The sequence below is a fragment of the Chlorocebus sabaeus genome, chromosome 15 (assembly GCF_047675955.1).
Source record: "Chlorocebus sabaeus isolate Y175 chromosome 15, mChlSab1.0.hap1, whole genome shotgun sequence".
In the NCBI taxonomy this organism is placed as follows: Eukaryota; Metazoa; Chordata; class Mammalia; order Primates; family Cercopithecidae; genus Chlorocebus; species Chlorocebus sabaeus.
Window position 1 is genome coordinate 60,369,449 of NC_132918.1, and position 12,677 is coordinate 60,382,125.

At 38.9% G+C, this 12,677-nt stretch overlaps 1 protein-coding gene across 3 annotated transcripts in view; it reads right to left on the reverse strand.

Annotated features, from left to right (window-relative positions):
• The window catches only part of COL6A5 (collagen type VI alpha 5 chain), a 122,927-nt gene that overhangs the window by 33,158 nt on the left and 77,092 nt on the right, over positions 1-12,677 (reverse strand). For all 3 annotated transcript variants that reach the window (XM_038002894.2, XM_008009169.3, XM_038002893.2), the window contains 4 exons: positions 12,658-12,669; positions 10,284-10,768; positions 2,960-3,053; positions 1,750-2,409 (listed from right to left, as the gene is read on the reverse strand). In XM_038002894.2, coding sequence (XP_037858822.2) covers positions 1,750-2,409; positions 2,960-3,053; positions 10,284-10,768; positions 12,658-12,669 — 1,251 coding nt within the window. The remainder of the gene's footprint in view (positions 1-1,749; positions 2,410-2,959; positions 3,054-10,283; positions 10,769-12,657; positions 12,670-12,677) is intronic.

Below are 12,677 nucleotides of genomic sequence, written 5' to 3' on the forward strand. Positions count from 1 at the left end.
CTGGGTGTGTTTAACACTTCCCAGGTGAAAGTCAAAAGTAGGCTACCTCTACATAATTGCAAAGCCACTTAACAGTCCAACATGACCAGCTTTGAGTTGTTTTATAGTCTTTTAAAATGTTGCATTATCATCTATCTTAATGGCACAAAGAACAATACTGCATAGAAAAAAATGTATACCAATGACTCTGAGCCAAGAAGTAGCTCACAAGAGTCAAATTCTGAATAAGAAGTTGTTTTAGGAATGCCTTAACCTGCCTATTTCACATAGATTTTCTTTTTATGCATGCACAGGAGTGATATATTTACTATACATCCAAAAGAACTCTTTCAATTGCTGTAAAATAAAATGCTCTAATAGGAAAGTTGGTATCAAAATTTAATTGGAAACTTTTTTTCCTTTACATTATACAATTGAGGGCATCTTAGATTTAAAGAAATAACAGTGTTCCCAAGAGGGCAACTATTGGATTCTTTAATTGAATATGAATCACAGGAGAAAGGTGGAGCTCTCCTTGCAATGAAAAGTGAACGCTCAAGACATTATCACTGTGGTGTTGTTGAGAAATCCTTTGAATAGCAAGGAAACTGGGATTGTACAGTGGTAGAATTGATTCCAGCCAAGTTTACTTCTAAAACTGTCAGATTTCCAAAAAGGAAAGGTTCAGCTCTGATTCTGTGGGATCTTATGGAGAAGGGTTTCTCAACCTCAGTGCTATTGCTATTGACATTTGGGGATGTATTATTCTTTGTTGTGGTGGGGAGTCTGTCCTGTGAATTGTGGGATGTTTAGCAATATCCCTGACCTCTATTTACTTGATACTAGTAGCATCCCCAAGTTGTGACCGCCAAATAATGCCTCCAGACATTTCCAAATGTCCCCTGGGGCAAATTGTGCCGTATTGAGAACAATTGCTCTAGAAGAGTGTTTTCCCAAACCGTCTGTGGTAGAGGACAAGGTATTCTCATTTCTAGTTCTTTGCAGACTGATGCTTTTGGTCTAAATCCTGTTCAATGAGACAGAGTCCACTGGTCATGCAACTGTATGCCACAGCAATCGATGTCAAATTGCCTTAAAAGTTTCTAGATGTTTACTCTCAATCTGTGTATTTATTTCTTCACACATCAATTTGTAGCCTGGCACTCATCCAACGAGTAACCCTTCGTAGTTCACTGGCCTAGAGCCATGCTATTCAAAGTGTGATCCATGAACCAGCAGCATTGACATTACTGCGGTACCTGTTAGAAATGTAGAATCTCAGGCTTCACCCTAGACATCCTCAGGAAGAACATCCTGCATTTTAACAAGGTTACTAGATGATGTGTTTGCCCAGGACTCTGCTATCTTCACATCCTCACACAGGTCTCCAGGGTGTACCAAAGTTGGAAATAAAACAGATATAGCAAGTGAAACTTTTACTTGACTGTTCTTCTGGAAATCACCTAACTGCTGCCAGAACTTCTTGAGCAAATGTGACTCATAAGCCCTCTAGTCACTCTGTGGCTTTCTAGTGCTGAGAGTTTGGCTAACAGACACACTATGATAAAAACAGGCCTCAGGCCTCGCCATTTTGTGACCAGGATATAACAGGGTATAACCAGCAAATGATCCATTCCTGGCCCCATCTCACCAACTAATTCATAAATTATGTTTAGATTAGCTATAGACACAAAAATAGGTTATCAGTACTATAATAGTAACAAACACTAGCTTATTAAAACAAAGAAAAACAATGAAATAATAACTTACGCCTGACTGAGTATAAAAATGGCTTTAAGAACTTCAGAATATAATTCAGATCTGGTTTATGTATTCTCCCAAGCTGTATCAGGTGCTGATCTAGTGGGTAGCTGGCTAACTCCTCCATGTCATCTTTACGTGTAGGACCCAGAGAAATCACGAATATGATGTAGCCTTGACACTTAGCCCTCAAAGCCATCATTTTTACAAATTCTTTTCTCTCATAATTTTCTCCAGCTGAGACCACAAAGATGACTTTATGTTTTCTTAGATAGGGTGTTCCTGGAAAGAGATTTTCAGTGGTCCACAGTAGGGCATGACCAATTGTAGCTTCTCCATTTAGCTGTTGGAAGGAAGTCTGGATGTGATTCTTCATTAGGAGTTGGTTGTTATAAGTGGTAAAATCAAACTCTGTTTTTACTGTACCCATCTTTGTCCTGGAAATTTCCCAAGGAGAATAGCTCAATAAGGCAATCCTATCACCAGAGTCTGAGATTAAAGGGTCTGAAGCAATGTTGAAGTTGTCAATCACTGAGCTCACCAAGGCTTTCACAGCCTTAAACTCATCCTTTGCTATATTCCGAGAATTGTCTATGAGGAAGGCTACATCCATGTATGAATCTTCAGGTAAGAAAGCCTCTTGAATGCAAGCATTTGGAAAACATTTATCTGAAAACACACAGAGAGACACATCATTGGTTCAACACTGACCCAACAGGACACTTGTTTGAGATCTTCAAGTGATTCAGTGACTAATTACCAAGAATTATAATTTGATCAATACCTCTTTGATCTCACATAATTTAAATTAATGAGAAATTTTCAATGTCCCAGTACTTCTCCAGGCACTAGCAGACAATAAGGGAAGGGCTTTGTTGAAAGCAGATGTAGGTAGCACATATACCTGCAGTGTACAAGTCATGTCCAAACTCATTTAGAAAATATTTTTGATATTTTAGAGACTTCTGATATAAACTACCCAATCATCCCCAAGAAATGCTACATTGGTTGGGATAATTTTCTAAAGCAATTTTCGCATTGTATGGAAACTCCAAACATTCCAGAGATTGAAACCATGACATACGGTATTGAAAAACTAGAAAACTGAAAATAGAACCTATGATTAAAAATAGAAATCTCTGGATAAAGCCACATTCAATAACTCATCTAGAAGGCATTTAAGCTCTTCAGCACAGTCAATTCTCTTCATTGGTCTTACCATAGCAAAGTGTACAGCGCCGAAGTCTTTCTAATGTTTGATTTTCCCCATTTGGAGGAACTGGAATCACCTGAAATGTTCCAGTGTTGTCAAACTGCATTGGAAAAGAAGTGAATGCATGTTTGCTCATTCTGTTAGTCACTATTAGGAAACCACTGTGCAGTCACTTTAAGGATTAGTTTAAAATACACCCAACTAATCACTATTACCTTGCATTATAGCTCCTTGTTCCATTCAGTGCATGTTCACACACACACACACACAAAATCCCCTGCTTATCCTAAACATAACACAAAAAGTATCTATAGAACAAGTATCATCATCCCTAGATTATGATGAGAAAACTGCCATGAGATAACCTGACCAGATTCACTCACTGGGGCAAGTATTAAAATCTCTTATTTCCAAACTTGCAATTCTGGACTAAATTTGTACACACTTCTGATTATGCACCAGCTGATTATACACCACATGCCAGCTTCTGAAGTTGGGCCCTGCATAAACTGTACATTCCCAAGCTTCCTTTGGGATCCACTAGTGATCCCAACTATTTCCAGTCCACTCTATCTAGAAGAAGGCACATCTCTCAGTTGTCAAGGGGACCTTCTCAATCACAAATTCCACTTAACAGTCTATTTCAAAAAGCAATGGACAGAATTTTATTCAAAATTCCTGGTGGTACACTGTCTGATTTCTTATTTCCTGATTACTTTTTAAAATACTTTAATACTCACTGTAATGGGCAATATACAGCACTCACTCATTCATTCAATGAGTCAATAACTCTTTATTGGGCATTTACTCTATGTGAGGCACCATGCAAAACAGATGCTTTTACAAGTGTATGTAACTACAAACCACTGCTCAAGGAAATAAGAGAGAAGACAAACAAATTCTGTTATAGGTGTAGTTTTATGTTCTGGGGATATGAAAATAAATGAAACAGATAAAACCTCTATCTTGGCCAGGCACGGTGACTCACGCCTATAATCCCAGCACTTGGGAGTCCAAAGCGGGTGGATCATGAGGTCAGGAGTTCAAGACCAGCCTGACCAACATAGTGAAACCCCGTCTCTACCAAACATACAAAAATTAGCTGGGCATGGTGGCACATGCCTGTAATACCAGCTACTCAGGAGGCTGAGGCAGAAGAATCGCTTGAACCAGGAAGCCGAGGTTACAGTGAGACAAGACTGTGCCACTGCACTCCAGCCTGGGTGACAGAGCAAGACTTTGTCTCACAAAAAAAAAAAAAAAAAAAAAAAAAAAAAAAAAAACCACTATCTTACATTCTACTGGGAGAGCTATATCATCAACATAATAAAAAAGTAAATTATTTAGTACGTTGGGAAGTAATATTTTTTATGGAAAAAAAAAACCAAGCAGGATAATAGGGATGGGAAAATCTGGGATAACATTTAAGTAGAGCCCACTGATAACATGACATTTAAGCAAAAATTCAAAGGAGAAGGAAGATGGTGAAAAGAATTTCTGGCGTAGGAAATAGCCAGATGAAAGCTCTGGGGAAGCAGGGGCATGCCTAGCTTGTGTGAGGATCAGCAGGGAAGACAGTGTGCCGGGGATGGGGTGAGAGAGAACAAGACAAGGAGAAGGTGAGATCAGAGAGTTACTAAGAGGGATTGAGTGGTAGATCATTCAGAGCCTTGCAAGCCATTGTAAAGACTTAGTTTTAACTCTGAGAGAAATGATAAATTGCAGAGTTTCAGGCAGAAGAATAACCTGGTGGCTTAGGGCTTCCATAAGATTACTCTAGCTGCTGTGTTCAGACAGACTGTAGCAGGGCCAGAACGAATACAAGGCCACTAAGGGAAAGGTGATTGCACAGTCTAGGCGAAGATAATGGTGGTTTGGATCAAGGTGTCAAAGACAGAGACACTATGAAGTGGTCAAATTCTGGATATATATTTTTTACAAATAATACCAAGATTAGTACTTATACCAATACTTAATACTAGTACTTAAATGAATGCTATATTTACTAATAAGTACTAATATACTTTATTGCACATATGCACATTTTAGTGTATATATGTACATATATGCACTTTTGTATACATGGACACACAAACATACATATATACACACATTAAAGTTAAGAATGTTGGATATAAGAAGAGATGAGGAATCTTAGATAACTGCAAGTAGAAGAATAGGATTTTTATTAGCTGTGATGGAGAGGGCTGTACGTTGTACAAGTTTTGGGAAAAAATTAGAAGCTTCATTTTAGATATGGTAAGTTTGAAATATCCATTAACATGCAAGTGGAAGTATTGAATAGACTGCTGTGTGTATGAATCTAGAGTTCAAGGATGCAGTCTGGATGAGAGATAGACATATCATTGAGGATATTTAAAACCCTGAGTCTGGATGAGAGTGTCAAGAGATTGCATAAGGATAGAGAAGAGGGCTAAGGCATGCGCTTTGGGCAATACCGACATTCTGAGGCCAAGGTGATGAAGCTGAATCAGAAAACTAGACTGAGAAGGGACAACTAATGAGGTAAGAGAAAAACCAGGAAGATGAGGTATACTAAAAGTCAGCCCCAAAAAGAAAATGTTTCCCAAAGAAGGGCAGAATCAACAATGTTGTATACTGTAAATAAATTCAGTGAGTTGCAGACAGAATCAACAGAATCAACCACTGGGTATAGAAACATGAAGATCACAGTTGACCTTGACATGAGCAATATCAGGAGAGTAGCAGGAATCAAAATGTGACTGGGATTATCTCAAGAAAGAATGCTAGGAGAGGCACTGGAGGCAGCAACTATAGACAATTTCTTTTTTCCCCTAGGATATTGCTATATGGGAGCCAAGACATGAAGCAGTAACTGAAAATCTAGGTCAGAAAGTTGTTTTATTTCTCTCTCCTGATTGGAATAATGTGGCAGAGAGGGGAAAAAATCAGTCTATAGTAGACAGAGGGTCTCTTCCAGCAATAAAACTAATAAATAATACTAATACTAAATAATATAATAAATGATAATATATAAAACTAATAAAAATAATAAAATAGGGGAATGCAAATAACTAATAACTCTGTTCATTTTATCCAACTTCACAAGAGGAAAGATCATGGGTAATTTTTAAAAAGATATACTCTATAGACAAAAATCAGACTTACAGAGATTTAACCTGCTAATACTTTTAAAAATGTTTAGAAATTTCTAGAACATCAGTAGGGCTTTGCAAGTTTAAATTCCACTTGAGACTGGATCCAGGATAAAAAGGTAAGGATAACTCTCTCACCACTCCTATTCAACATAGTATTAGAAGTTCTGGCCAGGGCAATCAGGCAAGAGAAAGAAATAAAGGGTATTCAAATAGGAAGAGAGGAAGTCAAGTTGTCTCTGTTTGCAGACAACATCATTGTATATTTAGAAAACCCCATCATCTCAGCCCATAAACTTATTGAACTGATAAGCAACTTCGGGAAAATCTCAGGATACAAAATCGATGTGCAAAAATCACAAGCATCCCTTTACACCAACAATAGGCAAGCAGAGAGCCAAATCATGAGTAAACTCCCATTCACAATCACCACAAAGAGAATATAATACCTAGGAATACAGTTAACAAGGGATGTGAAGGACGTCTTCAAGGAGAACTACAAACCACTGCTCAAAGAATTAAGAGAGGACACAAACGGGAAATATTCCATCCTCATGGATAGCAAGAATAAATATTATGAAAATGGTCATACTGCCCAAAGTTATTTATAGACTCAATGCTATTCCCATTAAACTACCATTGACATTCTTCACAGAATTAGAAAAAAACTATTTTGAATTTCATATGGAATCAAAGAAGACTCCATATAGCCAAGACAATCCTAAGCAAAAAGAACAAAGCTGGAGGCATCATGATACCGGACTTCAAACTATACTACAAGGATACAGTAACCAAAACAGCATGGTACTGGTACCAAAACAGACATATAGATCAATGGAGCAGAACAGAGACCTCAGAAGTGACACCACACATCTAGAACAATCTGATCTTCAATAAACCTGACAAAAACAAGCAATGGGGAAAGGATCTCTTATTCAGTAAATGATGCAGGAAAACTGGCTAGCTATATGCAGAAAACTGAAAGTGGACCCCTTCATTACACCTTATACAAAAATTAACTCAAGATGAATTAAAGACTTAAACGTAAAACCCAAAACCATAAAAAACCCTAGAAGAAAACCTAGGCAATAACATTCAGGACATAGGCATAGGCAAAGACTTTATAACTAAAACACCAAAAGCAATTGCAATGAGAACCAAAATTGACAAATGGAATCTAATTAAACTAAAGAGCATCTGCACAGCAAAAGAAACTATCATTAGAGTGAACAGGCAACCTAGAGAATGGGAGAAAATTTTTGCAATCTATCCATCTGACAAAGGTCTAATATCCAGAATTTACAAGGAACTTAAATATATTTACAAGAAAAAAACAAAAATCCCCATCAAAAAATGAGGAAAGGATATGAAGAGACACTTCTCAAAAGAAGATATTTATGCGGCTAAGAAACATATGAAAAGAAGCTGAATATCCTTGATCATTAGACAAATGCAAATCAAAACCACAATGAGATACCATTTCATGCCAGTCAGAATGGAGATTATTAAAAAGTCAGGCAACAATAGATGCTGGCAAGGCTGTGGAGAAATAAGAATGCTTTTACACTCTTGGTAGGAATGTAAATTAATTCAACCATTGTGAAAGACAGCATGGCAATTCCTCAGGGATCTAGAATCAGAAATGCATTTGATCCAGCAACCCCATTACTGCGTGTATATCCAAAGGAATATAAATCACTTAACAAGAAAGAGTCATGCACACATATGTTTATTGCAGCACTATTTACAATAGCAAAGACATGGAACCAACCCAAATGCCCTCAACGATAGACTGGATAAAGAAAATGTGGTACATATACACATGGAATACTATGCAGGCATAAAAAGGAATGAGATAATGTCCTTTGCAGGGACATGGATGAAGCTGGAAGCCATCATCCCCAGCAAACTAAAACAGGAAGAGAAAACCAAACACCGCATGTTCTCACTCATAATTGGGAGTTCAACCTTGAGATCACATGGACCGTAAGAGGGGAACAACACATACCAGAGTTGTTGAGGGGTAGGCGTTGAGGCGAGGAAACCTAGAGGATGGGTCAATATGTGCAGCAAACTACCATGGCACATGTATACCTATGTAACAAATCTGCATGTTCTGCACATGTATCCTGTTTTTTTTTTTCCTTTTTTAAGAAGAAATAAAGAAAAAAAAAGGTAAGGCAAACTATTTCAGAGCAGACTTGCCAAAAGAAATAATAATGCCAAAAACAAGAGATACAAGGGACATGAGGTGAATTTCACAGAAAAATAAAAATGGGCAATAAACATATGAAAAAATGCTTAACCTCACACAGGAATATAATCAAAACAACGAGATACTCTTATTTACCTACCCAATTGGCAAACATTTAAAAAGCTCAATAGGTAAAATCCAGTATGGGTATGTGGGGAAACAGACACTCTCAGACATCAAGGGTAGCAGCTCTATGCCTTCAGAGTTGAAGCAGTGAGGACTTGATGAAGAGGTTTGGAAGGAGGGAGTTGAGAGAGGGGAACAGAGAGGAGGATGTCCTGAGTGGAGAAGAGTGCAAGGCAGGGAAGAATAAAGAATGACTAAAGGGAGCACTGCTCAAGGCGTGATATGCAGTCAGAATGACTGTGTGGGGTTATTATCTGGTAAGAGCAGAGTGATGAGAACCAGATAGCTTCCTGGGTCACCTTCTCTGTAGACATGATGCAAATTTAAAATGATTTGTTAGCAAGAGTGACTGGAGGCTCTTTCTCACTGGGGACTCTGAGGGCTTTGGCACAGTCCTATCTGAAGGACTAAATTTGATGTCTTATTCAGATTTCTTGTATTCTGGAATTTTATGCAACTCTCAAAGCTGAAATGTCACTTATTTTCCCTAGAGAGAAAAATTAAGGAGGCAGAAAAATTTCAAAAAGAAAAACTGAAAACCACAGGACTTTGACTTCCTGCAATCTTTTTGTCAGAATCTGTTGTAACTCTCTGTGGCTCCTATTTCCAAAAAATGCTTGGATGTGTTAGGAACAGATTGATTCTCTCCATGTTATAGAGAGATTCTTTCTCTTTATATGGTAGAAATTGTACATTTTTTATAAAAATAGACCTTTATAATCTCTTGAAGGACATGATGGCTTTACACAGCTCGAGAAGAATGTATTTTATGGATAATCTGAATATATTGAAAAGTTGTAGAACAGATGAAGAGGTTTTTAAGTTTCTTAGGAGGAAGGGAAGGGGAGCATTGATCCCTTGAGAATCTGTGGATCCAAAAGTGACAGGACCTCTTTTGGGAAAAATGTTCATATACATCAAATGTTTTGCACGACCATAGGGGTCCAAAGATCCCCTGAACTTCTTCCATCACTGGTTAAGGCCAGCTGTTCTGTGAGCTACAGCAAGCAGATAACAAATCTGAGAAACACCAGAGCAGTAGAGGGCTGGTAGAGCACCACGTTCATGGCCCTTTATATCATGTAGACTTAAGTTGGAATCTCAATTTAGTCACTTAGTAGTGGTATATAGTTAAGTCACTAGTAATCCTCTGGGCCTCAGTTGCCTTTTTATTTTATTTTATTTTATTTTATTTTATTTTATTTTATTTTATTTTTGACAGAGTCTCTCTCTGTTGCCAGGCTGGAGTATAGTGGCGCCATCTTGGCTCACCACAACCTCCAACTCCCTGGTTCAAGTGAGTCTCCTGCCTCAGTCTCCTGAGTAGCTGGGATTACAGGCACGCACCACCATGCCCAGTTAATTTTTGTATTTTTAGTAGAGATGAAGTTTCACCGTGTTGGCCAGGATGGTCTCGATCTCTTGACCTCATGATTTGCCCACCTTGGCCTCCCAAAGTTCTGGGATTACAGGCATGAGCCACTGCTCCCGGCCCCGGTTTCCTCATTTTTAACATGGAGATGACAACTGCATTGACCTCTGAGGGCTGTGAGAATGTATGAATACATACAGAAAGCTCTAGGGACAGTGCCTGGCGTACAGCAGGAACTGAGCAAATGTGGTTGCTGTTATCATTGACTGTTGTTATTATTCAGGATTGAATTTCACAGACACTGAAAACAATTTAGCTGTGAAAACTGTAAAGGAGTTTTCAAGAGGCCACATATATTCCTTGACTCTCTACCACTCCCATCCTGCCCTAGCACAATACCACTATCTTAAAAATAAAGAAGTTGCCAAGAGAAATTCTTACCCCAAAAACTTCAAGGAAAACTCTCTCATCAAAAGCAAAGACTGTTGGACTGATATCCAGGGCACTAAACTCCATAGTGGCCGTGATGATGGACGACCTACCGGCCATTTGACCATTGCTAAAAAACACAGCAACTCTCCTCATGTTGGCTTCTGCATATGTCCGTTTGAATACGTTGCGGGCCACAAACCTCATTGCATTACCAACATCTCGGGGCTCTGTGGTGTCTTGATATTTTATTTGGGAAAGCTGCTGGAGGAGTTGCTTCTTCCTATTGTAGTCAGACCAACGGATGAGATAGCTGGTGTCTGAGTTGTAGGAAACCACGGCAACTCTCGCTCCCACAAGACAATTATTTTCCCTGATGTTAAGGTCATTGACAATGGAAGTGATGATGTCCCGTGTTTTATTAAAGCTCTCTTCTGTGACATCATAGGAATTGTCCAGAGCAAATACTAACTCTGTTGGATATACCGGACATTTTTCTAGAGAAAAGAAAAGCAGAAGTATTAAGTTATTTCACTGGATCAAAATCCTTTCCCTTACCCTTTACTCCAAGGAAGTGGGTTCATACAGAGGCAAAGCAAGTGCTTCATCCAGCTCTAGAACAAGAGGTACCCACAGACAAAGAAAGGAAAGAAATCTGGTCTGCAAACTTGAAGCTGTCACATAAATGCAGAGCATGAATATTTGGCTATATAATGCTCAGACTTCACAGCCCGCTATCATATCAGTCAGCTGTGTAAAATGAAATTGCTGGGAGTTCTTGGGCTGATGGAACTGTTCCGTGTCCTGACCAGGGTAGTGGTTACATGAATCTATGCATGTGGTAAAACTGAACACATACACAGAGAAATGAATTTTACTGTGTGTAAAATTTAAAAATGAATAAAATGAAATTATAGCTGATTGGGGATCTTGAAAATCTGTTCTCCCCCAAAATCTTCCAAAATAATCTATTAATTATAAAGATAGTTGTAAGATTTCCATCCATTTTTGCAACAAATATTTGAGTAACTACCACATGAAATGCAGTATAACATTCACTGTGAAATACATGCAAAGGTGAACCAAGTGCAACACTGCCCTGGAGGAACTTGTATTGGCAAGCATCATTATACTATAAGGTACAGAGTAAAGATTATTATTAATGAGGATTCAGAGGATAAAGAGGCTGTTTCCAAAAGGGGGCTATCTCAGGGGCTTTAGGAAAGCTGGCTTTCAATGAAGACCAGGGTGGCAAGAGGAAGGAAGCAACATGAACCAATGAAGGTTCTCCACAACCAGAGGAGAATTTTGCAATAAGCTCTTACAAAAATGGGACTATCTGCCATTCCCAGCTCGATACTCATGTCTTATGATGACTGAACTTTAGAATTTCACAGAAAATCTACCCTATGTATCAAACCTCACTTTTCAATGTCCTTGTTAAAGTCTGAACACAGGAAAAGAAAAATGATTTTTCTTTTAATAAGCACTTCCATCTGCTCAGGCTGTTCTACTATCCCCAATCTGGCTAACTCCCAAAGCATATTACACTCAAAATATCCCATATCCCAACCACTGTTCTTGGTAATAAAAATAGGGAAGTATTGATTTAGAGAAGTGTTTTGAATCAAAGAATTTTACGGTGAAGAAATTTCAGTAATTTTAAAATATGAAAGCTGATAATGAACAATAGAATAAGAAAAATGAAAGATACATTTAATCCAAATCCATAAAGTTGTATTGAGCGCTTACTGTGTGCAAGGTATATTTTTGCAGAATTAAGGTGAATAGTTCCAAACCTGCACCACACTTAAAGACCCTGAGGGTCTACATCAGCAGGCCTCTAGGAGACCAGGAGGTTTTGAAATTGACAGAGCCACTGGCTGCAGTGGCCTTGCCATCCAAGGGCTCTAAGGCGCCGTGCAGCCCCGAATCTGTGGAAGATCATCCACAGCCGTGGGCAGGAAAGGTTTACAAGTAGTGGGCACTCAGTGAGATGACAGGTATGAGCGTGGGCCAGAGGGAGGAAAGGACATATCTTACACCCAAGAAGCCAGTGTCAAGGGCACCAGCGGCAGACAGAGCAACAGAATGTGGATTAGTCAGAGAGCCACGTTTACTGAATCCCCCAGCAGCACAGGGCCGGCTCTGGGGAGAAAGTGAGTTGTAAACTGTGATGGGTCCCAGGCTTGGGGCTGGGATTCAGTCACCGTTTCATAATCAGGTCAATCATGACACTGACAACTATAGTCATAATCAAAAGAAAGAACTGTCTGCATAGAAGGAAGCAGTCCTGTTTCCCACGGGGGTGAGGGCTTCTTTCAGACTGGTCTTGTTGGAATGCAGTAATGATCTCAGCAGGCAAGAGCATGGTAAGAATACTCACCTTTCCAGCAAGCTGTGAAA